Source organism: Aquarana catesbeiana, linkage group LG10, assembly GCF_042186555.1.
Source record: "Aquarana catesbeiana isolate 2022-GZ linkage group LG10, ASM4218655v1, whole genome shotgun sequence".
Taxonomy (NCBI): domain Eukaryota; kingdom Metazoa; phylum Chordata; class Amphibia; order Anura; family Ranidae; genus Aquarana; species Aquarana catesbeiana.
In genome coordinates this window covers 89,586,994-89,609,778 of record NC_133333.1, presented here as the reverse complement: position 1 = coordinate 89,609,778, position 22,785 = coordinate 89,586,994, and the positions used below count along the sequence as shown (strand labels likewise).

At 40.0% G+C, this 22,785-nt stretch overlaps 1 protein-coding gene across 4 annotated transcripts; it reads right to left on the bottom strand.

Annotated features, from left to right (window-relative positions):
• Positions 1-1,000: 1,000 nt before the first annotated feature.
• On the bottom strand, positions 1,001-21,916 carry LOC141110780 (uncharacterized). Of its 4 annotated transcripts, none has more exons than XM_073602387.1 (5): positions 21,821-21,884; positions 20,658-20,699; positions 18,912-18,973; positions 10,097-10,244; positions 1,001-1,605 (listed from the first exon to the last, which is right to left on the bottom strand). In XM_073602387.1, the coding sequence occupies exons 3-5, from the start codon at positions 18,952-18,954 to the stop codon at positions 1,080-1,082; spliced, it is 717 nt and encodes a 238-aa protein (XP_073458488.1). In that variant the 5' UTR covers positions 18,955-18,973; positions 20,658-20,699; positions 21,821-21,884; the 3' UTR covers positions 1,001-1,079. The 4 variants fall into 4 exon arrangements, with proteins under 4 accessions (XP_073458488.1, XP_073458489.1, XP_073458487.1 ...); XM_073602388.1 differs by having other exon boundaries at positions 21,816-21,838; XM_073602386.1 differs by lacking the exon at positions 20,658-20,699 and having other exon boundaries at positions 21,821-21,916.
• Positions 21,917-22,785: the final 869 nt, after the last annotated feature.

Here is a 22,785-nt window from a genome sequence, read left to right as displayed (position 1 = left end):
TTGTGTGCAATGCGCATGGTTGTGGTGGGGATGATGCAGCATTTAGGGTGGTCAAACAGGTGGTAAGAAGGCGACATATTGCCTTCTCACCGCCTGTCAAATGCCTTTAAAAAGCAATCCGTGTGTGTATTGCTTTTCAGAGGAGCACTCAATATTTTCAATCAGAGAGAGAGACATATGCAACTGTCAAGGTGGAGGGGGGAGGTGTTTGGACAGTGGACTCTACTGTGTGTGTGTCCTCCAATTTTCTGCCTGCTGCACACCTTCCACCATACTTCCAGCACAGTGCTAGGTGTGTGTCTGTGTGTCCTCATCAGGGGGTGGAGTATGGGGCGGGCTGCAGGCGCAGGCACAGCAAGGATTGGCTGGATCACAAGGAGGCAGAAAAAATCACGGGCTTCATCAGAACCCTGCGCTGTTCACTATGAGTAATAGGATCAACACAACCACAGACAACACAGTGCACTGTTCAGTGCACCTGCTCCCAGCCAAAGACTCCCGGCTGGGAGGCGAGTGGAGACAGAGCTGGCAATGAAAGAGGCGACACTGATGGCTCAGCTTGGAGATGTGCACCCACTCCAAGCCATGGACTCCTGGCTGGGTGGCGGGGCAAAGCTGAGCCACGCGCTGACAATGAGCAGAGCCGGTGACCATGACAGGTCGGAGATGGAAAGCAGAAGATACCACCGGGCCAGTGCCCACTCATTCAGCCCCACTACTAACTAAATTAGAGTGGTAGTACTGGTGTGCAGTACAGTAATGTTACCAAGCCACCTGACCTCAGTACTGCCAGCAGCATCCCCCAAGGTCAGAGCTGGCCCAGGTATATTTCTGTGCTTTCTGCTTTTTCAAAGAGACAGAACAGAAAAGAAATGTGAAGAAATGTGCATGCATTGCTGACATGTACTGCATATTTTTTTTTTTTTTTACCTATAACAACATCACTAAAAATAACGATTCAGTCTGAATTAAACAAGAAGTAAAAGAATTTAAGAAGTCGGCCTGTAAAACATACTTTTTATTAGGACTGATAGAGCTAAGGAAAACATATTTTGTTCTTTGGTCTCCTGAACAAATATCTAGGCTTGGGTAGAGATTTTGTTAAGAATTTCAAACATTTTCTTAAAATTGTCTTCATTGTATGTCCCCATTTGCTTCACTGAAAATTGATATAGTTGGCGTTGTTCTTCAGTTAACTGCTTATAATCAGATTCATCCTTCTCTGCTGCTTTCAGTTCTTGCTGGATTTGCTCTACAAAGGGCCTAATCTTGGCATGCATATCCTCCTTAAAAGAGTTGAATTTGTCAGCATGATCTGAAAATAAAGTTTTCATATCTGTAAGAAATTGTAACTGAATTTTCATGATCTCTGTATTGGCCTTCGTAGCATAAGGTAGAATTTCATCTTTCAAAGACACTACGTATTGTATAACATTGTTGACATATTCCTGTATAAAGGGTATGGCCTTTGTCTTGTATGTTGGGTAATGTTCATGAATTTCCTTATCCACTTCTTTACAGGTTTCCACAATGGTGTCACCAACTACAAATAACACGTTGTATATATCAAAAAATATTGTTTGAGCTCTCTTCTGCAAGTGGTCTCTGTAAGACAAAATCATATTGGGGGTATTAATATTTTTTTGTATCAAACAGGGTGCATTTTTAAAAGATCAGCAAAGGAATTTATTTTCAGGTAATCACACATCTGTTTCACTAATCATTTTTCAAAAAAGTTTTAAAACTTGCCAAAAGGCAAGGTAGGAAAAAAAAAACAATTGCCCCATTGTGAGGAAATCACAAACTTGTTTTATTTTCCTATATTACCTATTCTGCAAAAATATTTGGAATATTTCTATTATAATAGAATGATGGATTTGAGGTGTTGACATAAACTTACACTTTTACTTGGTGTATTTTAAAAATGATGTTCTACTAACAAAATTTACCCAAAAATTTGGTTATGTTATGGTCTGTAACAGGCAAGCGAATCCTCTGCTCAGCTGTCTCCTATGAAAGGAGACAGAGGGGTACATGCAACTGGATGTTACTGATAGACGTTGTCCCTATAATGGAAAGGACCCAAGCCAATCATCTGTATTTGTCAGCAGTGTACATTCTGGGCCCGAGCAACATACAAGCGCTCAGAATAGACAACAAATATTGGTCTTTCCTGCTAGAAATATTCAAATATCAACTGTTTGTGGCTGCGTTGGGGTTTTCAGCATCAAACTCTCAAGTACACAATGTGCTAGAGTACCTGCAGAAGGGCCTTGATATGGGACTCAGTCACAGTACATTTAAAAGGACCATGTGTTGGCTATCTCAGCCTTCTCAAGAACCCTACGGGCATCTGACGAGTTGGTGGTGCAATTCTCAAGGTGGTAATGAGACTGAGACTGCCAAGAGAACTCTTTCCAGAGCAGAATCTTCTTCTGATCTTGGACTTTCTCTCCTTCAAAAGGTTTTCTCTTAATGCGAGAGTGTCAGTCTGGCATTTTACACTAAAGACTGCCATTCTAGTGGAAATCACCTTGGCAAGGAGGGTATGCTTCTGGTTATTCTTCCACTTCCATTAAAAGGCCAGGCTGTCTAGCAAAAGTGCCAATTACAGGGGTTTGGACAAACCATATAACACTACTGTGGGGAGTGTTTACAACAGCAGCCATTACTCATGGTTTAAACCTATATATATATATATATATATATATATATATATATATATTTATTTTTAGAGAAAAAAAGCAAGAGCCCATTTACATCATTGTGGTGCGTTTAATGTGCATTAATGCTCATTATGTTGCATGTTAATGTGCATTGCATTAGGGCAACTCATTCATTTGAATATGTTACGTACCACACAAAAAATGCACCAAAATAGTGCATTTAGCATGTTTGGCAGTGCGCAACACGCTAATGTGTTGGGCTGTGCAGCAATGCACGCCTGACAGCAAGGTGCATCAGGCGCACCAACATATGTAGCATGTGTTGTAGTAATGCATGCGGTAAGGTTCACATTACTGCAACACACCAAATGAATCATGCCTGAAAGTATTAGCTAGAATTATGCCCCGTACACACGGTCGGACTTTGTTCGGACATTCCGACAACAAAATCGTAGGATTTTTTCCGACGGATGTTGGCTCAAACTTGTCTTGCATACACACGGTCACACAAAGTTGTCGGAAAATCCGATCGTTCTAAATGCGGTGACGTAAAACACGTACGTCGGAACTATAAACGGGGCAGTGGCCAATAGCTTTCATCTCTTTATTTATTCTGAGCATGCGTGGCACTTTGTCCGTCGGATTTGTGTACACTCGATCGGAATTTCCGACAACGGATTTTGTTGTCGGAAAATTTTATAGCCTGCTCTCAAACTTTGTGTGTCGGAAAATCCGATGGAAAATGTCCGATGGAGCCCACACACGGTCGGAATTTCCGACAACACGCTCCGATCGGACATTTTCCATCGGAAAATCCGACCGTGTGTACGGGGCATAATACTTAAAATTCATTCAAAACTACCTGATCACAGGGGACAACAAGGTTGTAGGATTTCACTGGAGAAAGGATAGCACTGTCACCCTGTTAAAGGGAGTGGAAAAATAACAGATCTACTGGCAAGATCAACAAGTAATAAATCTATGTTACATGGAGAACTTTCTGTATATTCTGAATAAATAGTTGTGCAGCTTAAATGTATAATTATAATTAATTGATATAACATGTATGGTTTCACAGTATCATTTGTAAATACAGTAAAACCTTGGATTGCGAGCGTAATTCCAGAAAAATGCTTGTAATCCAAAGCACTTGTATATCAAAACAAATTTTCCCATAAGAAACAATGGAAACTCAAATGATTCCTTCCACAATCATTTATTCATAGGTCCTTCAGTTTATAGTCCATATAAAAAGATTATAGCAATGTGACCAGGTTGTGCAACCATAAAATGTCCATCCACAAATGGAAGCCTCCAAAAGGTGATTAGAAGCTAAATCCAGCAGGAGCTACAGAGTATTAAAAAGGAGAGAGGCGCCTCTAAGTGTAGCAATATGTTGCTAAATGTTGTACCTTTGTTAAATGTATCCATATTGCTACACTTAGAGGCACCTCTCTTCTCTCTTATACTCAGTTGTGACATGATGCTACTTGTATATCAAGACATCGCTTGTATATCAAGTCAAGATTTATTTAAAAATGTTGCTTGTCTTGCAAAACACTCTCAAACCAAGTTACTCTCAAACCAAAGTTTCACTGTACTGTATGATATTGATGCGTCTATGTATCTGGACAGCAGGTGACAGGCCGAGACACAGCACGGCTGTTAGAGGACATAGGACATCCACCCAGGATAACAAAACTCCCGTTCGGTTGTTTTTTTACAATAGACACCAAAAAAGAGGGCACACCGACCTAGTGCATTACCATAACTCAAATTTTATTTTATATATATATATATATATATACATTATCTCACAAAAGTGCGTACACCCCTCACATTTTTGTAAATATTTTATTCTATCTTTTCATGTGACAACACTGAAGAAATGACACTTTGCTACAATGTAAAGTAGTGAATGTACAGCTTGTATAACTGTGTAAATTTGTTGTCCCCTCAAAATAACTCAACACACAGCCATTAATGTCTAACCTGCTGGCAACAAAAGTGAGTACACCCCTAAGTGAAAATGTCCAAATTGGGCCCAATTAGCCATTTTCCCTCCCCGGTGTCATGTCACTCGTTAGTGTTACAAGGTCTCAGGTGTGAATGGGGGGCAGGTGTGTTAAATTTGGTGTTATCACTCGCTCTCATACTGGTCACTGGAAGTTCAACATGGCACCTCATGGCAAAGAACTCTCTGAGGATCTGAAAAAAAAAATTGCTGCTCTACATAAAGATGGCCTAGGCTATAAGAAGATTGCCAAGACCCTTAAACTGAGCTGTACCACGGTGGCCAAGACTATACGGCGGTTTAACAGAACAGGTTCCACTCAGAACAGGACTTGCCATGGTCAACCAAAAAAGTTGAGTGCACGTGCTCAGTATCATACCAAGAGGTTGTCTTTGGGAAATAGATGTATGAGTGCTGCCAGGATTGCTGCAAACGTTGAAGGGGTGAGGGGTCAGCCTGTCAGTGCTCAGACCATATGCCACACACTGCATTAAATTGGTCTGCATGGCTGTTGTCCCAGAAGGAAGTCTTTTCTAAAGATGATGCACAAGAAAGCCTGCAAACAGTTTGCTGAAGAAAGCAGACTAAGGACATGGATTACTGGAACCATGTCCTGTGGTCTGATGAGACCAAGATAAACTTATTTGGTTCAGATGGTGTCAAGCGTGTGTCGCGGGAACCAGGTGAGGAGTACAAAGACAAGTGTTTCTTGCCTACAGTCAAGCATGGTGGTGGGAATGTCATGGTTTGGGGCTGCATGAGTGCTGCCGGCACTGGGGAGCTACAGTTCATTGAGGGAACCATGAATGCCAACATGTACTGTGACATACTGAAGCAGAGCATGATTCCCTCCCTTCAGAGACTGGGCCGCAGAGCAGTATTCCAACATGATAACTACCCCAAGCACAACTCCAAGACGACCACTGCCTTGCTAAAGAATCTGAGGGTAAAGGTGATGGACTGGCCAAACATGTCTCCAGACCTAAACCCTATTGAGCATCTGTGGGCCATCCTCAGATGGAAGGTGGAGGAGCACAAGGTCTCTAACATCCACCAGCTCCGTGATGTCGTCATGGAGGAGTGGAAGAGGACTCCAGTGGCAACCTGTGAAGCTCTGGTGAACTCCATGCCCAAGAGGGTTAAGGCAGTGCTGGAAAATAATCGTGGTCACATAAAATATTGACACTTTGGGCCCAATTTGGACATTTTCACTTAGGGGTGTACTAACTTTTGCTGCCAGCGGTTTAGACAATAATGGCTGTGTGTTGAGTTATTTTGAGGGGACAGCAAATATACACTATTATACAAGCTGTACACTCACTACTTTACATTGTAACAAAGTGTCATTTCTTCAGTGTTGTCACAAGAAAAGATAGAAGAAAATATTTACAAAAATGTGAGGGGTGTACTCACTTTTGTGAGATACTGTATATGTATATATATAAATATATTATAAGTAGAAAAACAAATGGGTACTCACAAACACGTGTTTTACAGAAGCATATCTAAAAGATACAGACAAGACCACTTCCGCCACTGGCGGCTCTGAAGAAGAGGGCCTGGCCCTCGAAACGCATTAGCCATTAATTGACATTTAGAGGTCTTCCCCTGCCATCAGCAGAGTATGGTGGATTGGAGGCGGTCTCGTCTGTATCTTTTAGATATGCTAATGTAAAACCCGTGTTTGTGAGTATCCATTTGTTTTCCTACTTTTTAAAAAATATTTGAGTTATGGGAATGCACTAGGTCGGTGCTCCTTCTTTTTTGTTGTTTTGTAGTTTGCAAAAGGATACCAACAGTCCTACAGAAGGCAGCAAGACAACTGCGTTTGCAAGATCAGCTGAGAGGAGAGCCCATCTCACCTCTAAGCACCACACCTGAGTGCAGGTTATGTTTTGAATTTCGTTTTTTTACAATGGCCAGGCAGGAAGTGGTTAAATTAAAATGATGATTAACTTAGTTTGTAAGCTTCCTGGGAGTAGGGACTGATGTGAATTTAAATTATTTAAGGCGCTGCGTACATTGTCAGTGCATGTAATAAATAATATATAAAACAAATTATCTCTCTTCCTGTTTTACCTTCAGGACAGGAAATGAGGGGAGAGCTCTATATTGCAATGCAGATGGCAAAAAAGAAAACTGTCCGGGGTTTGCCTATTCTAATCCAAACTATTATATTTGCAAAAGTATCTCTATTTTTAACTAAAATTCTTATGTTTTGTTTTTTTTTTTACTTTAGCCTTTACCTTTTTTGTTAGCTAAACATATTTTCTCACAAGAGTTTCAGCTCATTCGCATTTGGGTTGCACCAACACCGGTACTGGTATCAGTGCTGATACCAGGCATTTACACGTACAAGAATCAGTACTCGTGAAAATGTACCAATACTTAAATCCGATACCTTCCGGCTCAGTTGTCAGCAGGCTTAGAGGAGCAGGAGGACATAGGATGACAGCATGGTCCTCATAGTTGTGGGGCCAACAGTGCTGAGTGTTGGGAGTGCTGTGCTTCTTCATCACTTGGTCTCATCCAGATGGTAATATGGTAATATTACACAGCACACGGAGGCCCCACCCCTCCCCCACCCCCGCTCCTCCTCATCTTGATCTCCCTAAATGCTGGAAATAGGTATTGGTAATTGGTGTGGGAAAGTACTTACAAAAAAAGTATTGGTACTCATTGCTAAAAAAAAGTGGTATCGGTGCATCCCTAATTTAAAAAGTATCTCCACTTTTGTTGAGAAATAACATTCCCCTCTGGGTGATCTGTGTATATTACAAGGATTCTTGGGCAGGGCTCTACTGAGGAAAGTGGCAGGGTCTGCATCCCTTTAGGCACGATTTCCCTTTGAGAGTATCTCACCAAAAATGTAATTTTTGTTGCAGGGGATGCTCAAAATCTGATTTGTGACTTAGTGCAGACTTCTGCTAAAATCAGTAAGCCAATCACACAAGCAGGAAATTAGTTTCTGGGGGGTGTTCTGTATACCATCTGTGTACAGAATACCTCAAGGTAACCATATTGCATTTCATTTTACAGAAAATTACAGCACTGCAGATTGAAAAGGAAAGGTAATTTTTAATAAAATTCAAATACAACATGAATTGTGTCGCAATTTTATATTCTATATTATTTTTTTTAATTTGCTTTTTTTCCCATGAAAGTGGAGTTACCGTTTACCTCTTCTAAACTGAAATTCACTATTTAAAGAATGTATTCTTTCAGTGAAACATATTGTCAGAAACAACATGGATTTGTCCAAGACATCTGGGACATCTATTCATTTTAGTAAATTTGACTCTTCTAAGCTTTAATTCACCCTTTAGAGAGCTTTAGGCTCCGTTCACATCTTGGTGTATCGGGTGACAATTGCGGTAAAATCACGCAAACAGAATCGCGGGACGTCTGTCGCCCAAAAGAGGCTCTCATACTTCTTTTGGGCGACAGGCATCCAGCGATTCTGTTTGTGCGATTCTACCACGATTGTCGCCTGAAAATCGCGCCACATTTGGGGTGCTATTGAAAGTGACAGGGAACGCATGGGCAACCTGCGATTTGCCGCTACTTCAAATCGCGGCGATTCCGCCCACGATTCGGAATGCAGAGATGTAAACGGAGCCTAATTGTTTAGTAAAAATGTATAGTCCTGAAAAGAAAAAGGAAAGACATGAAAAAAAGTGACTTTGACTAATGTGTAGCACAGCAAGCCTTCTCAAAACAGAGAGTATATACATTCATCACTTCTATCACAATCTGAAAATACAAGCTTTATTCCTTATTTTAGGATAGTGGACAGAGTCCCTTTAAGGCCTCTTTCATACGGGTGCCTCTGTTTGACGGATTCCGCTAATTCCTGCTGATCAGGCGGATGACAGGTCCGTCTCTGCTCACTGTGCAGAGCGAAGACGGACAGAGTCCTGCTCTCCTCTATGGGGAAATCGGATGAAAATTAACCGCCTGTCCGTTTTCATCCGATCCCATCTGATCTGCCAGACAGATGGAAAATAGGACCACTACCTGTCTGGATTTGCCGGAGAGGATCAGATCGGATAGAGGCAGATGTCAGTGGACGTGTCACCGCTGACATCCCCCGCTCCATAGGGGTGAATACATGGTCCGATCAGGTCCACCTAAAAAACTGACAGGTGGAACTGATCGGACAGCCAGTGTGAAAGGGGCCTAAATCTCCCTGATTGGGTTTTGTATTTTCTTGTTGAATCAGAGTAACATAAAAGTAGCTGAATACTGTACTACTAAAACACCAAAAAATATATATATATAACTGCGCTGTCTCAGTTTGCATTAGGGATATAAAAATCACCTCCTATTACTGTATATCTGGCATACACTGATCTGTTGTTTGTGATGATACAAATCAACTGTAAAAAAAAACTTGTACAATAAAATGAAAATAAACCACACAATGTTTCATAAAACAAACATGCCTTGTAAAGTGCAATGTGCAAAAAACTAATAAATCATCCTAAATGATCCAGGGTTATTTGCACACAAACAAAATCAGGTTTGTACATATCATATACACAAATTCATTAGTGACAATATATAAATAAATAATAAATATGAATAGACAAAATCAATATAGTGACAGTCCAAGTTCTGTCCATCTCGGTGCAATAAAGTGCTCTTGCGCTATTCACTGTGGATTATCTCAATAAAATTTCACTTCACTTCCACCTTAGTGCTTGTTGAGACAGACAGACTGCTTACCAGAACATATGATCCCCCAAGGGGAACAAAAGCGCTTAGAAAGTATCCTCTCTAAGAAGAGCAACAGCTCACTCCCAAGAAGGTTCCCAGGTGTCCTGATAAGATCAACTTTCCAGCTCCAGCAGATGTATATATGTCAAAAGCAAAGATGAGAACTCACAGTGCATTACTGTTAAACCTTTTATTTATAAAGAATTGGCTAACACCTGATTACAACTTTCCCCTTACCGTGCCATAATGGCAACAGAGCCATCTAGTGGCAGGCAAGCTAACTGCACTTGCCAATTCATAAAATGCAAAAGCAGTGTACAGTAAACATTGCGATGTTCACGCTCCATGAGTGGGTTCTTAGGTGTCCGAAAGGAACCACCTCAAACATTATAGAAATATCAAAATATACCACTTCAAAATTACCCAGTGCCCCAGCTTCTCCTCACTTCCTTAGAAAAAGAAAGTCAATTTTTTTCCTGATAAAACCATGGCTGTCGCTTATGACTTTAATCTGATCTATAGAACAGATTTCTCTAGAGTTTTTTCCACTGTTGCCAAATAATGGAGGGGAAATATGAGGGTAGATATTGACCTTAACAACTTCATACACAAAAAAAAAAATGGAATATACATTTCCTGTAAAAAAAAATATACATTTTGACCAGGTTTAGAAAGTAGCGGAATAGATTGATCTTACATCTTTTCAGAATCTGTTGATTCAAGCATTCCTACTAACTCTGCTCCCATCACATAGAAACCAGTAATCACACGTTTCAGACTCTCTTGAGCACCAGGTCTTACAGGTTCATTATTTTTTTCCTGAATAATGGAGTGACCCTGAGTCCCTGCAAGACAGAAAAAAAACCTGTTAATAAACTGTGAAAACGATCTGTGAAAACTTCTGTATGGATGTCAGCGCTGGAGTAATGGAACCAAAATTTGGATATTGGTCAATATATTTAGGAATATATAGTATTCCCTTCTAGCAGTATATAGGATTCCCTTCTGACAGCCTAATACTCAATGGAGGGGCAATGGCAGTTGACTCAGCTATGGTCTTGGGCTTTTATGATACGACAGTGGGAACCCATCCAATTATAGTGTCCCAGGAATTTTTATGATATCTTCCCATGTTTAGCTCCAACTTGCTGTTGGAAAAACTCACAATAAATAAATGGGGTAAAAATGACCACAAATCATTTGTGAATTAAAGTGTATCTGAAGCCAAAACTTCTAACCCTTTTTTTTTTTTGCTTTTGGACAGAGTAGGGAAAGTTTAGCAACCCTTTCAGATTTTTATTGCTGTCTGAGTCCTCACGGAGGAGAATGACTCTCTCTATTTGCCTTAATGGTCATTGGGACTGAAAGTGAGGGAAAATCCAAAATGTTGGGTTGTTCCCATAACATGAATAGAGAACCAAGTCTACCAACACATGTATTGCTGTGGCAACCCTAATTCTTCACAGATTTCCTATCACTTCCTGTTGTGTTTACAGGACAGGGTGTGAAGGCAAATCTCCCCAGTGGGACACAGGTGGCAACAACAAAAAAATCCTCTCCTTTCTTACTCTACCCAAAATTAATATACATTGATAGTATATACAATATCTCACAAAAGTGAGTACACCCCTCGCATTTTTGTAAATATTTTATTATATCTTTTCATGTGAAAACACTGAAGAAATAACACTTTGCTACAATGTAAAGTAGTAGTGTACAGTTTGTAGAACAGTGTAAATTTGCTGTCCCCACAAAATAACTCAACACACCCAATCTGGACCCCATGTCAATATTTTGTGTGGCCCCATTATTTTCCAGCACTGCCTTAACCCTCTTAGGCATGGAGTTCACCAGAGCTTCACAGGTTGCCACTAGAGTCCTCTTCCACTCCTTCATGACGAGGATGCCCCACAGATGCTCAGTAGGGTTTAGGTCTGGAGACATGCTTGGCCAGTCAATCACTTTTACCCTCAGCTTCTTTAGCAAGGCAGTGGTCGTCTTGGAGGTGTGTTTGGGGTCATTATCATGTTGGAACACTGCCCTGCGTCCCAGTCTCCGAAGGGAGGGGATCATGCTCTGCTTCAGTATGTCACAGTACATGTTGGCATTCATGGTTTCCTCAATGAAATGTAGCTCCCCACTGCCAGCAGCACTCATGCAGCCCCTGACCATGATACTCCCACCACCATGCTTGACTGTAGGCAAGACACATTTGTCTTTGTACTCCTCACCTGGTTTCTGCCACACACACTTGACACAATCTGAACCAAATAAGTTTATCTGGGTCTCATCAGACCACAGGACATGGTTCCAGTAATCCATGTCCTTAGTCTGCTTGTCTTCAACAAGGGCTTTCTTGTGCATCATCTTTAGAGGCTTCCTTCTGGGATGACAGCCATGCAGACAAATTTGATGCAGTGTGCGGCGTATGGTCTGAGCACTGACAGGCTGACCCCCCACCCCTTCAACCTCTGCAGCAATGCTGGCAGCACTCATACATCTATTTCCCAAAGACAACCACTGGATATGATGCTGAGCATGTGCACACAACTTCTTTGGTCGACCATGATGAGGCCTGTTCTGAGTGGAATGCACCAAATTTAACACACCTGCTCCCCATTCACACCTGAGACCTTGTAACACTAACACATGACACCGGGGAGGGAAAATGGCTAATTGGGCCAAATTTGGACATTTTCACTTAGGGGTGTACACACTTTTGTTGACGGCGGTTTAGACATTAATGGTTGCGTGTTGAGTTATTTTGAGGGGACAGCAAATTTACACTGTTATACAAACTGTACACTCACTACTTTACATTGTAGCAAAGTATAATTTCTTCAGTGTTGTCACATGAAAAGATATAATAAAATATTTACAAAAATGTGAGGGGTGTACTCACTTTTGTGAGATACTGTACATTTATAGTATATACAGTATCTCACAAAACAGTATACATTTGGTTTATATATATATATATATATATATATATATATATATATATATATATATATAGTGAAAGTAAAGACTACATGTAAATATGCTTAAAACCACTGCCTCTTCCTCCTCCTATCTATGCTGTATAGTGATAGTAAAAAAAAGATCTATGTAAATACTTTATGTCAATCTGTTCAACCTGAGCATGTGTGAGTATTTGAGACTACTTTTATGGGTTTTTTTTAACTTCTCTACTAGCGTTGCACCAATACTAAGCATTTGCATGAGTACTCGTACTCGTGCAAATGTTCCAATACTAAAGCTGATGCCTTCAAGTCCGCAGACTGTAACCACCACCTTTATAGAGGGAGACGCAGGAGGATGTCACGCAAGGGCACAACTATGTGAGACGTGACACCTGGATTGCAGAAGCTCTTGCAAGTGCTCTACTGCTACACCAACAGGGCAGAGGCAGGTGAGCTGGGGGTTATGTGTAAAAAAATAAATGCATCCAAGGGCACTTATTGATTTTATGTTTTATGACACTAAAAATACATATCGATAATTGGTATCAGCGAGAAAAAGTACCAGTACTCTGCTGACACCACCAGTTGTGGAAGGAAGTTTCACATCCTTACCACCCTAATAGTAAAGAACCCCCTACACAGTTTAAGATTAAACTACTTCTCATCCAATTTCATTGTGTGGCCACATGTCTTTTTTAGAGACCTGAGATTAAAAAGATTCCTCCCAATGCTAGAGTCACCTTTCATTTGGTTTATCTTGCTGTACAATGTACATGAAAGGACCAAGGTAATATTTTTATAATTTTTCCACAGCTGTGATCAGAATAAAAGAAGAAAACTACAGAAAGAAATGGGTAGTTGCTAAGAGCTTCCAATCCGCTTGATTCCTTAAAGTGGTATGAAACCCAAAAACAAACATTTATTATATTGCAGCTTACCAATTCTTAGATTTGATGGTTGCATTAGTTTTCTTTTTTAGGCTGTCTTTTTTCTATTTTTACCTGGTGATCTGGCCAGTAAGTATGTTGTTTTTCAAAAGAACAAGCTTTCTTCCAGATCAAATTCAGTTAGAGGGATGAGACAAACCATTTAAAACTTAAAGGTGTGCTTTCAATGATCGGTTTTATTAATTTATGTAAACTTTCATGCCAAAAAAAAACTGTTTGTTGTAACTGCTTATAGAGTAGTAGCTGGAGCTTGCCTTCAATTTGTTAGTTTATCTAAATCTGCTAATTAGGTTTGCACCGATTCTGTGTTGCCAACCTAACAGATTGAAATTTACTGACACAACACCCAAAATTTACTGGCACAGGCAAGTTTTTACTGGCATTTGCAAAAGTTACAAAGCTACAGTTTTAAGCGCACATTTCAGTATTTAGGCTACAAACAAGTACAATATGCAATTAGCAAAGTGATTTATGGTACATATTAAGGCAAAAAAAAAAATATTTCTTATTTTATTTACAGTAGTGAATACAATAGATTTACTTGTAAGTAGCTCAGGGACAGGACTCAGGAGGACAAGAAATTAGAATGGGCAGGCACACACACATGAAATTGACTCTCACAGTGACACTGACAGCAGTGTGCAGCAGCACAGGTGATGATGACACCTCACCAACATTACACGTCCTCTTCTGAGTCACAGTGACAGTCTCTCTTCATGCCAGATGATCTCTTCAGTCCACTCCAGTCTAAAGAGCACTGTCAGTCCCACTCCAAGCTTGTCTTGCTGAGTCTGACACAGGGTTCCGGTCGCTCGGCTCCCTTGCACTATGATATCACACAAAATGCTCAGGCACTACTTCCACAACACTCTCCACCCGCCAGCACTGCCCGAACAGGTGAACACACTGTAGAAGGCACTCAAATGGTCTTGGCCAGGCTAAGCATCACAGCCATATTTTTTACTGGCAACATTTTCCTGTCACTGGCATTTACTGGCAGGAGAAAAGTGCCCATTTTAACTGGCTGACAGTAAAAATACTGACGGTTGGCAACACTGCACCGTTACCAGTATTGGTGCCGATACTAAGCATCTGCGTGGGAATCGGTACTCATACAAATGCACCGATACCTGAAACCAATATTTCAGGCTCGGTTCTTTCAGCTGTCAGTGGGATTACACCACTGACAGCTGAAATGTAAAAAAAAAAAAAAAAAAATCTGTCAATTATCGGTTGTTAAGGAGCAGGGCTGCCGCATCCTTAACAACCGATGACTCATTTAGCGGTCAGTGGGGTTTGCAGCAAATGGATCTGTCATTAAAAAAAATAAAAATAAAAAAAATAAAGCAGCCAGGCAATGTTTATCAACAATATTGCTCAGCTACTGAAACACTAAGATAGAAAGAAACTTTGTTTCTTTTTGTATCTTTCTGTTTCTTCATCTACATGTCAAAGGGATGAACTTCGATCTGCAGATGAAGTCAGTTTAAAGAAGCTGTCAGGTAAAAAACCTTTTTTTGGTGTTTTTTTATTAGATGTTCCTCTGTTTAACACCTTATTAACCCTCAATTTACTCTAATCAGCCTTAATTAACTCCTTATTCTCCTCCATTTCATTATTATTTTCCTGCTGATTTTTTTGTTCACTTTTATATTTTAAAGTGTTAATCATTAAAAAAAAATTTGTTTGCTTTGTTTGTTAATATGTTTACACATTTCACATTGAAAAAAAGCACAAAATGTAAAAAATATATATATATTTATTTAATTTGTAAATAACTTTCCAACGCTTTGTACCATTGCTGACAGCTGAAGTGTAAACAAAACAGTTGTGGTGGGTATCAGTAATTGGTAATGGCGAGTACAAAAAAAACGTAACGGTACTCGTACAAGTTGTGAAAAAATGGTATTGATGCATCCCTACTGCTATCACATCTAACACCCTCTCACCAAGACTGACAATGCTGCTGTCTGCTGTTCCCCCTGTGCTCCTAATACAGGAGGTGTGTTACTGGCCAGATCATCGCTGAAAACAGAGAGAAAAAAGAAAACGAATGCAGCTACCACATCTAATGATTGGTAAACTGCAATTTAGTAAACTTTTATCTAACACTCAAACCATCTGCCCCCTGGATCCTGCTCCTTCGTAAATACTACGCACAGACTCTGACTCGATTCTACACTCTCTAACTCACATTTTCAACCTCTCCCTCTCTTGTGGCTTCAAACTCTCTAAAACATGTGCTAGTCATCCCCATACTTAAAAAGCCCTCACTGAACCCCACCAATCTTAACAACCTACGTCCTATCTCCTTACTCGCCTTCTCCTCCAAACTTCTTGAAAGACTGGTCTACAACCAGTAGACCAGTGTAGGGAGGAGCCAGTGACGCCGACGTCATTACGTTTTTCTCCGTGATTGATGGGACATACACAGTAGGCAGGCGGAGGTTCGTGGAAACGCCGCGATCGTGATGCTTGGTCATACGCTGCTCTTTTGATGGAATTTTCTTGTAAGTGCAATCTTTTGGCTCATTAAAATTTTACTGTTTTGCAATTTTACGCTATGGGAGCCTTTTCTTGATTTTTTGTCTTTTGAGTTCTACATACTGGAAAGATCGGCATAGGTTGTGGGTGACCTGGTAATTTCCCAAATGCCTGGTGGGACCACTGTTATGGTGGTCATCTTGAGCTGGTAAGGAGCCTCATACCTCACTTGGGTGCAAGTCACTGTGGATGCTGGATTCACCTGTGTCACATCTCTTCAGAATTTATTTTGATCATCTACCCACTTCACTTATGGACTTTTTTTTTGGTATAATTTTTGGGATCACATTTTTTTATGCTTTAAATTATTTAATTTTTTTTCACATATGACATATGTTGTGACATTTGTCTCTATTTTCTATAGGAGACCTGTTGTGTTTCTCTTAATACATTGTGTGGTGGATTAATCACTCTTGTATGATTTTTAGCACATTTTATTAATTCATTTAGTTTTAGCGCTGCACATATTTTTTATTGTTTGGTCTACAACCGACTGAGCAACCATCTGACCATGAACAAACTTCTTGATCCTCTTCAGTCCGGATTTCGCCCTCAACACTCCACGGAAACTGCTCTCCTTAAACTCTCAAATGACTTACTAACGGCTAAAACCAACGGACACTATTCTGTACTACTTCTCCTGGATCTCTCTGCTGTTCTGTTCTTGGACCTCTCCTTTTCTCAATCTACACCACCTCTCTGGGTCAGTTGATTGCCTCCCATGGCTTTTAATATCATCTCTACAATGATGACACCCAAATCTATCTCTCCACCCCCCAGCTCTCGCCATCTGTCTCCTCACGCATCACAAACTTACTAGCAGACATATCAGCCTGGATGTCACATCACTTCCTCAAACTCAACCTATCCAAAACCGAGCTCATTATATTTCCTCCCCCAGGTGCCACTTCCCCTGATTTCTCTATCAATAACAACGACTCAACTATTAACTTGTCCCCCCACGCCAAGGTCCTAGGTGTAATCCTGGACCCTGAACTAACCTTTTGGCCCCACATCCTATTGCTATCCAAAATTTGCCGCCTCAACCTCTGCAACATCTCCAAGATACGCCCCTTCCTAACCAATGTCACCACAAAGCTCCTAATCCACTCTCTGGTCATCTCACGCCTCGACTACTGCAACTCCCTCCTCATTGGCTTCCCTCTAAATAGGCTATCCCCACTTCAGTCCATCATGAATGCTGCTGTCAGGCTCATCCACCTCACAAACCACTCAGCGTCTGCTATACCCCTCTGCCAATACCTCCATTGGCTGCCATTCAGCCAACGAATTAAATTCAAGATACTAACTATAACTTACAAAGCCATCCACAACCTGGCCCCCAGCTACATCACTAACCTAGTCTCAAAATAACAACCTAATCATTCTCTTCACTCCTCCTAAGACCTCCTGCTTTCAAACTCCCTTGTCACCTCATCCCATGCTCGCCTTCAGGACTTCTACAGAGCCTCTCCCATCCTCTGGAATCCCTGAAAACTCATCTCTTCAGAGAAGCCTATCTGGCCCACACCTAACAACTGTACATTTATTTTCTCCATCAGCACATCCCCCACAGTTATTACCTCTTGTATCTCTTTACCTCCCCTTTTAGATTGTAAGCGCAAAGGAGCAGGGCCCTCTGATTCCTACTGCATTAGAGTGTATTGTTTTTGTACTGTCTACCCTCAAGTTGTAAAGTGATGCGTAAACTGTTGGCGCTATATAAATCCTGTATAATAATAATATAATAATAATGTATTGCATTTGGGTTTAATACCGCTTCAAGCATCTCTTCTCCATGGAGAATAAGTTTAGCGTTTGTAGTCATTCCTCACTACTGAGGTCCTCCAGCCCCCTTATTAGCTTTGTTGCCCCTTCTGGATGCTCTCCAGTTCAAACACATCTTTCCTGGGGATTGGTGACCAGCATATTGAAGAGGTTAAATGGCTCCTGTCTAAATTTGGCACTAGTATGTACTCCATGTATGTGAGATAGGGACTTAGTTTGTAAGCTTCTTAAAGTGATTGTAAAGGCTCAAGCTTGCTTAGGCATATCAAAACACAAAAAAAACACAAGAAAAAAATCAACACACATTAGTGCTCACTGCTACAAATTGCTCTACTTTAAAGATTTGTAGCATTTGAAGTCATAATGGTAAGTGCAGTGCAACTGCCACTAACACGAAATGTTGCACAAATTAAATTTCTCAAAATGAGATTGCAATTCCATAAAGAATAACTATGATTGCCTTGGCAAGAAATGGCTTGTAAAAAAAAAAAAATAGGTGGTGATTACTACTGCAAAATCACCAGTGTGACATGGTCCTTAAGGTGGCAACACTCAATCATTGCAACATATCTATGAATATTGGATCATTGGACTATTCTTCGGATATATATATCAAACAGTTTCTCCTTTCCTCAGGATGAATACATTGTATGGGATATCAATCCAGTGCACAGGACACTGGAAGACCAAACGTTCCTTTGGAAAATGTACTTAGACTGAAAAAAAACGAATGTAGTCACCAAATCTAAGCACTGGTAAAAATAAAATATATTCATGTTTTGTTCTTGGGTAGATGAATTTAAAAAAAGGGGGCTTAGTTAGTAGAAGGTAATGCATGCAGAGGGGAAGAAATCACTATAATGACTTTCCAATCAATGTTGTTCACGGTACCAATGTTCATTGCTAGCGCTTCCTGGCAGAGCATACCTGTGCATGGCACTATCTAATGATGAATGGCCTCACTGGTTTGAGTACTAGATGTATAGGTGCAGAAGGAATTCTTGGCAGAAGATGATGCTCGATATGTCAACAATCTGTATGTTGGCATATCAAAGTGTAGCCCATTGTGGGAGCACTTTTTGAGGTGACAACCCTGATGTTGCATATAAGGCATGGGAAAACATCATTAACATATTTATAATTTAAGTCTCTCATTTATTTTTGCACATACTCTAAGCCTGCACACAGAAAAGAGTTGGAATACTTGATCTTGCCAATTTAACCAGAGCACCAGAGTACTTAGGATTCAAAGATTTAGGGAACTACATACCAATAAGGAAGAACAGCAGCAGAGATGAAACCAGGGATTTCATGCTGGAAAGGTCTTTAAAGCTGTAACAAAAAAAAGAACAGAAGAAATGACTAGAAAGGAAAAAAAATCCTTTTCAACATTCAGATAAAAGTAGTTCTGATAAAAACAATATAAAGTAAACAATTGCCAAAATGGTTTTCATTTATTTCAAATATAACTGAAGGCAAAACTTTATTTTTTTTCAGTTTTGGATAGTGATAGGGATTTGAACACCTGTCAGGCTTTATTATTGTCTGAGTCTCATTAGGGAGATTCATCATCTCTATATGTTTTGTTTACCATTATAACCAGGAGGGAAATGAAAAGGAAAACTCATATTTTGGGTTGTCACCAGAACAAGAATAGAGGGGGAATCTTCCAATAGGGCACTCGTTCTGGTAACCGTGACAATTAGGGATGCCCTCCCTATGGAGGGATCTCCTTTGACTTCCTGTTTTGGCTATGGGACAGGAAGTGAAGAGAAATTTTCCCCAAAGGAACACAGATGGCATAAAATACCCTCTTTTACTCTATCCAAAACAGAAAGAAATATTTTTTTTTACTTAAATAAGTAAACCTGTGTACTGCGTAGAGGAAATAAAAAACATAAATCTGTTTTGCACATTTTAAATTTAAAACACAGTTTAAATACCAGAACTCAACTTTGCTGAGCTAACTGAAAACGTTCTCCTTTTTTTTCCCTGCAAGTCTTCCCTTTAAAAAATAGGGGTTTCAGTTTTTGAGTCAGGGGTGACATTTTGAGGTTTTCATTTCTTTTGTGTTTTTTATTTATTTTTATTTGATATTAATATGGCTTTTTTTAAGTTGTGCTCAACGCAGAACTGTCACTTTTTACTGACCATATGTTCTGACCATAAATTTCAGATATCGATATGTTATGCATAGTTACATTGGTAACTTTTGGCATGGACCGATGTAACTGTGTATATGACATACATGGCTTATACTGCTGGAAGTTGGAACTCACTGAGGTAGACATCACTACTCCAGTGAGTTTCATTTCCTTCTGGGTCCTGTGCTAAGTGGCCAGCCTGATGGCTTGCGAACACAGGAGGTCAGAATGGGTTCCATTCAGAGAATGCATTGCCTTCTGAATGAACACAAAGCATTCTCTGATTGGATGAGGTGGAGAGCAGGATGTCACTGCCCCACCTCTCCATGTGCAAAGCATTCTCAAAACGGTACCAGCCTGATGGCTTGCAAACACAGGAGGTCAGAATGGGTTTCATTCAGAGAATGCATTGCTTTCTGAATGAACACAAAGCATTCTCTGATTGGATGAGGTGGAGAGCATGATGTCACCCCCCCCCCACCTCTCCATGTGCAAAGCATTCTCTAAACGGTACCCATGCTGATCAGTTAACTTCCTTTGTTTGCAGGGGTCTCAAACTGGTGGCCCTCCAGCTGTTGCAAAACTACAAGTCCCATGAGGCATTGCAAGGCTGATAGTTACAAACATGACTCCCACAGGCAGAGGCATGATGGGACTTGTAGTTTTGCAACAGCTGGAGGGCCGCCAGTTTGAGACCCCTGGTTTACAGAGCACAAGAACAGCCAAGCAGAACCTGGAAGCAAGTGGAGATCATTGAAGTAACTGCATCTACTCCATTGATTTCCAGCTTCCAGCAGCATTGGCCAGGTATGTCATATACTGTGCATAGTTACATTGGTCAAAGCTGGAAAAAACGTAAAACATGCCAATACCTGGAACTTTTCTGTAGGTTGTATTTTGTTTGAAGCACACAACTGCATTGTTTGAAAGAAAACAAACTGTGAGAACATTATTCATCCAAACCACATAACATTAAATTACTCACACTGACTGCAACCCCTTTCTCCATAGATAAATTAAAAGTTAGACATATACTTGTAAGGCCTATTATAGCATTAATAATGTCTTGCTGCTTGCCAATTTTATACTGCTGTGTCATTAGAGGTCTCTTACTACTTAATGAGAGCTTGAAAGAAATAGATAGTTTTTTACATGAGAAAGAGCAAGGACAGCATGAGCAAACTACTGGCCAATTTCTATCTGCCAGTCAAAGCAGGCCTATTACTAATATTTGATAAAAAAAAGCTGCTAAAGACACCTGATTTTTTTTTTTTTTTTTTGATGAAACGAATCAGATTGTGGGACTGCTGCTATAGGTAAGCCAAGCTAATTGTAAAAGAAAAATATGCCAAATATGCACTGCCAGTGTATGCTGTCACTGAGACTGTCCATGAAAATCATATTTTTCCATAACCCCATGCATAGCTTAAGGGCATCTCAAAACATGTCATTTCAATTATTTGTATATTTCTAATGTTGCCTCTCTGTATGATACTTTTGGTTTTTGTTCTACACGTTTCCCATGGCAGTGTTTTTGACAGTAGCTTGCCTAGTAGCCCTAAAAATTACCAGAATTTAACAACCAGAATGACCATTATAGACTTCACTGGAATTTGCTTCTAAGTTCAGGTTCGCCAATTTTTGAATCAAAACTGGGCAGATCTACTCATCCCTAGTTTTAACCAAGTAACTAACCAAAACTTAAAAAAAAAAGGTTTTGGCTTTAAATGCACTATAAGTCTATACTATTTTAACATTTCAGCTGGAGATTTAGCTTATTACAAGTGCTTTAAATCTAATATCCTCAATTGCAAAAAATGTAATATCCTCAAAGTGTAAGATGTCCAGTAAATGAGTGCAGAGTGTGAATGAATAAGTATGGTGGGTTCTCAGAGAAATCAATGGATAACCCAAAAGGTGTGGCAAATAATTTGAAACATAATTAGTTGCACTTTATAAAGATTCCCCCAAGACATTTTACAAATGTCTTTAAAATATGAGATAAGTACATTAACAGGAAAAGCATATACCTTACCAGTCAACCAACGTCTGATTCTTTTAATGAGCAAGCACGCTTTGCTTGCTCGATCTTTTATATGCTGAGCCTGAGAGCCCCCTGTGAACTCCAGTCAGATAAGCAGCCAGGAACATTGGCAGTACAATCAGCAAACAAGCGGGGTCACCTAAAATACAAAGCAGCAGAAAAATCTACTAGTAACCGATTAATGTTATGTGTTCATAATATTTTGCATATAGCTTATCAACCATTAAAATATTTGGAAAACATAATCAAATTCAGCTTAAAACAATATATGATATATATATGAAGTTGGCTTATAGTATGTTCCAAAAACCTTGAATTCTGCTTGCAAATCAAACACTGAGGATGTCGACAGAGTACAAACTCAGTGTCATCCTGATATACTAAGAACAACCCTTGGCAGACCTAACTATCCACGTTAATGGAAAACTTCAAACATTTTATGAGCACGAAAAAACAAAGAAAATTATATTTTGTGTAGGCTGGTTTATTTGCGCTAGATAACTTTCTAATGGTAGTCAGAGATTATTTCAGAGATGGCATTCAAATGAACCAGTCCATCATTAAAAATTGTTTAAAGTAAAAGGCCTGTCTAAAGCCTCATACACACGATCGGACTTTGTACAAACTTTTTCGTGGATTTCTGTACAAAGGGCGTTGGCCGTTAACTTGTTAAGCATACACACGGCAGGACTTTTTAGGCAACGAACACGAATGTAGTGACGTTTCAATGTACTGACAACACTTCAAACGAGGACATTCAATTCTCCGGCGCCACCCTTTGGTCAACTTCTGTATTGTTGTGTGATCTTTTGCATTGGTTCTGAGCATGCGTGTTTGTACTTTGTACTAAAGTCAGATGGTTTTGATCAGACTTGCCGACGTCAGACTTTTGTTGCCGCCAAGTTTATCTGATGCCAAGTTTGTCCGATGAAAACCGAAAAAGTCTGTCCGATGGA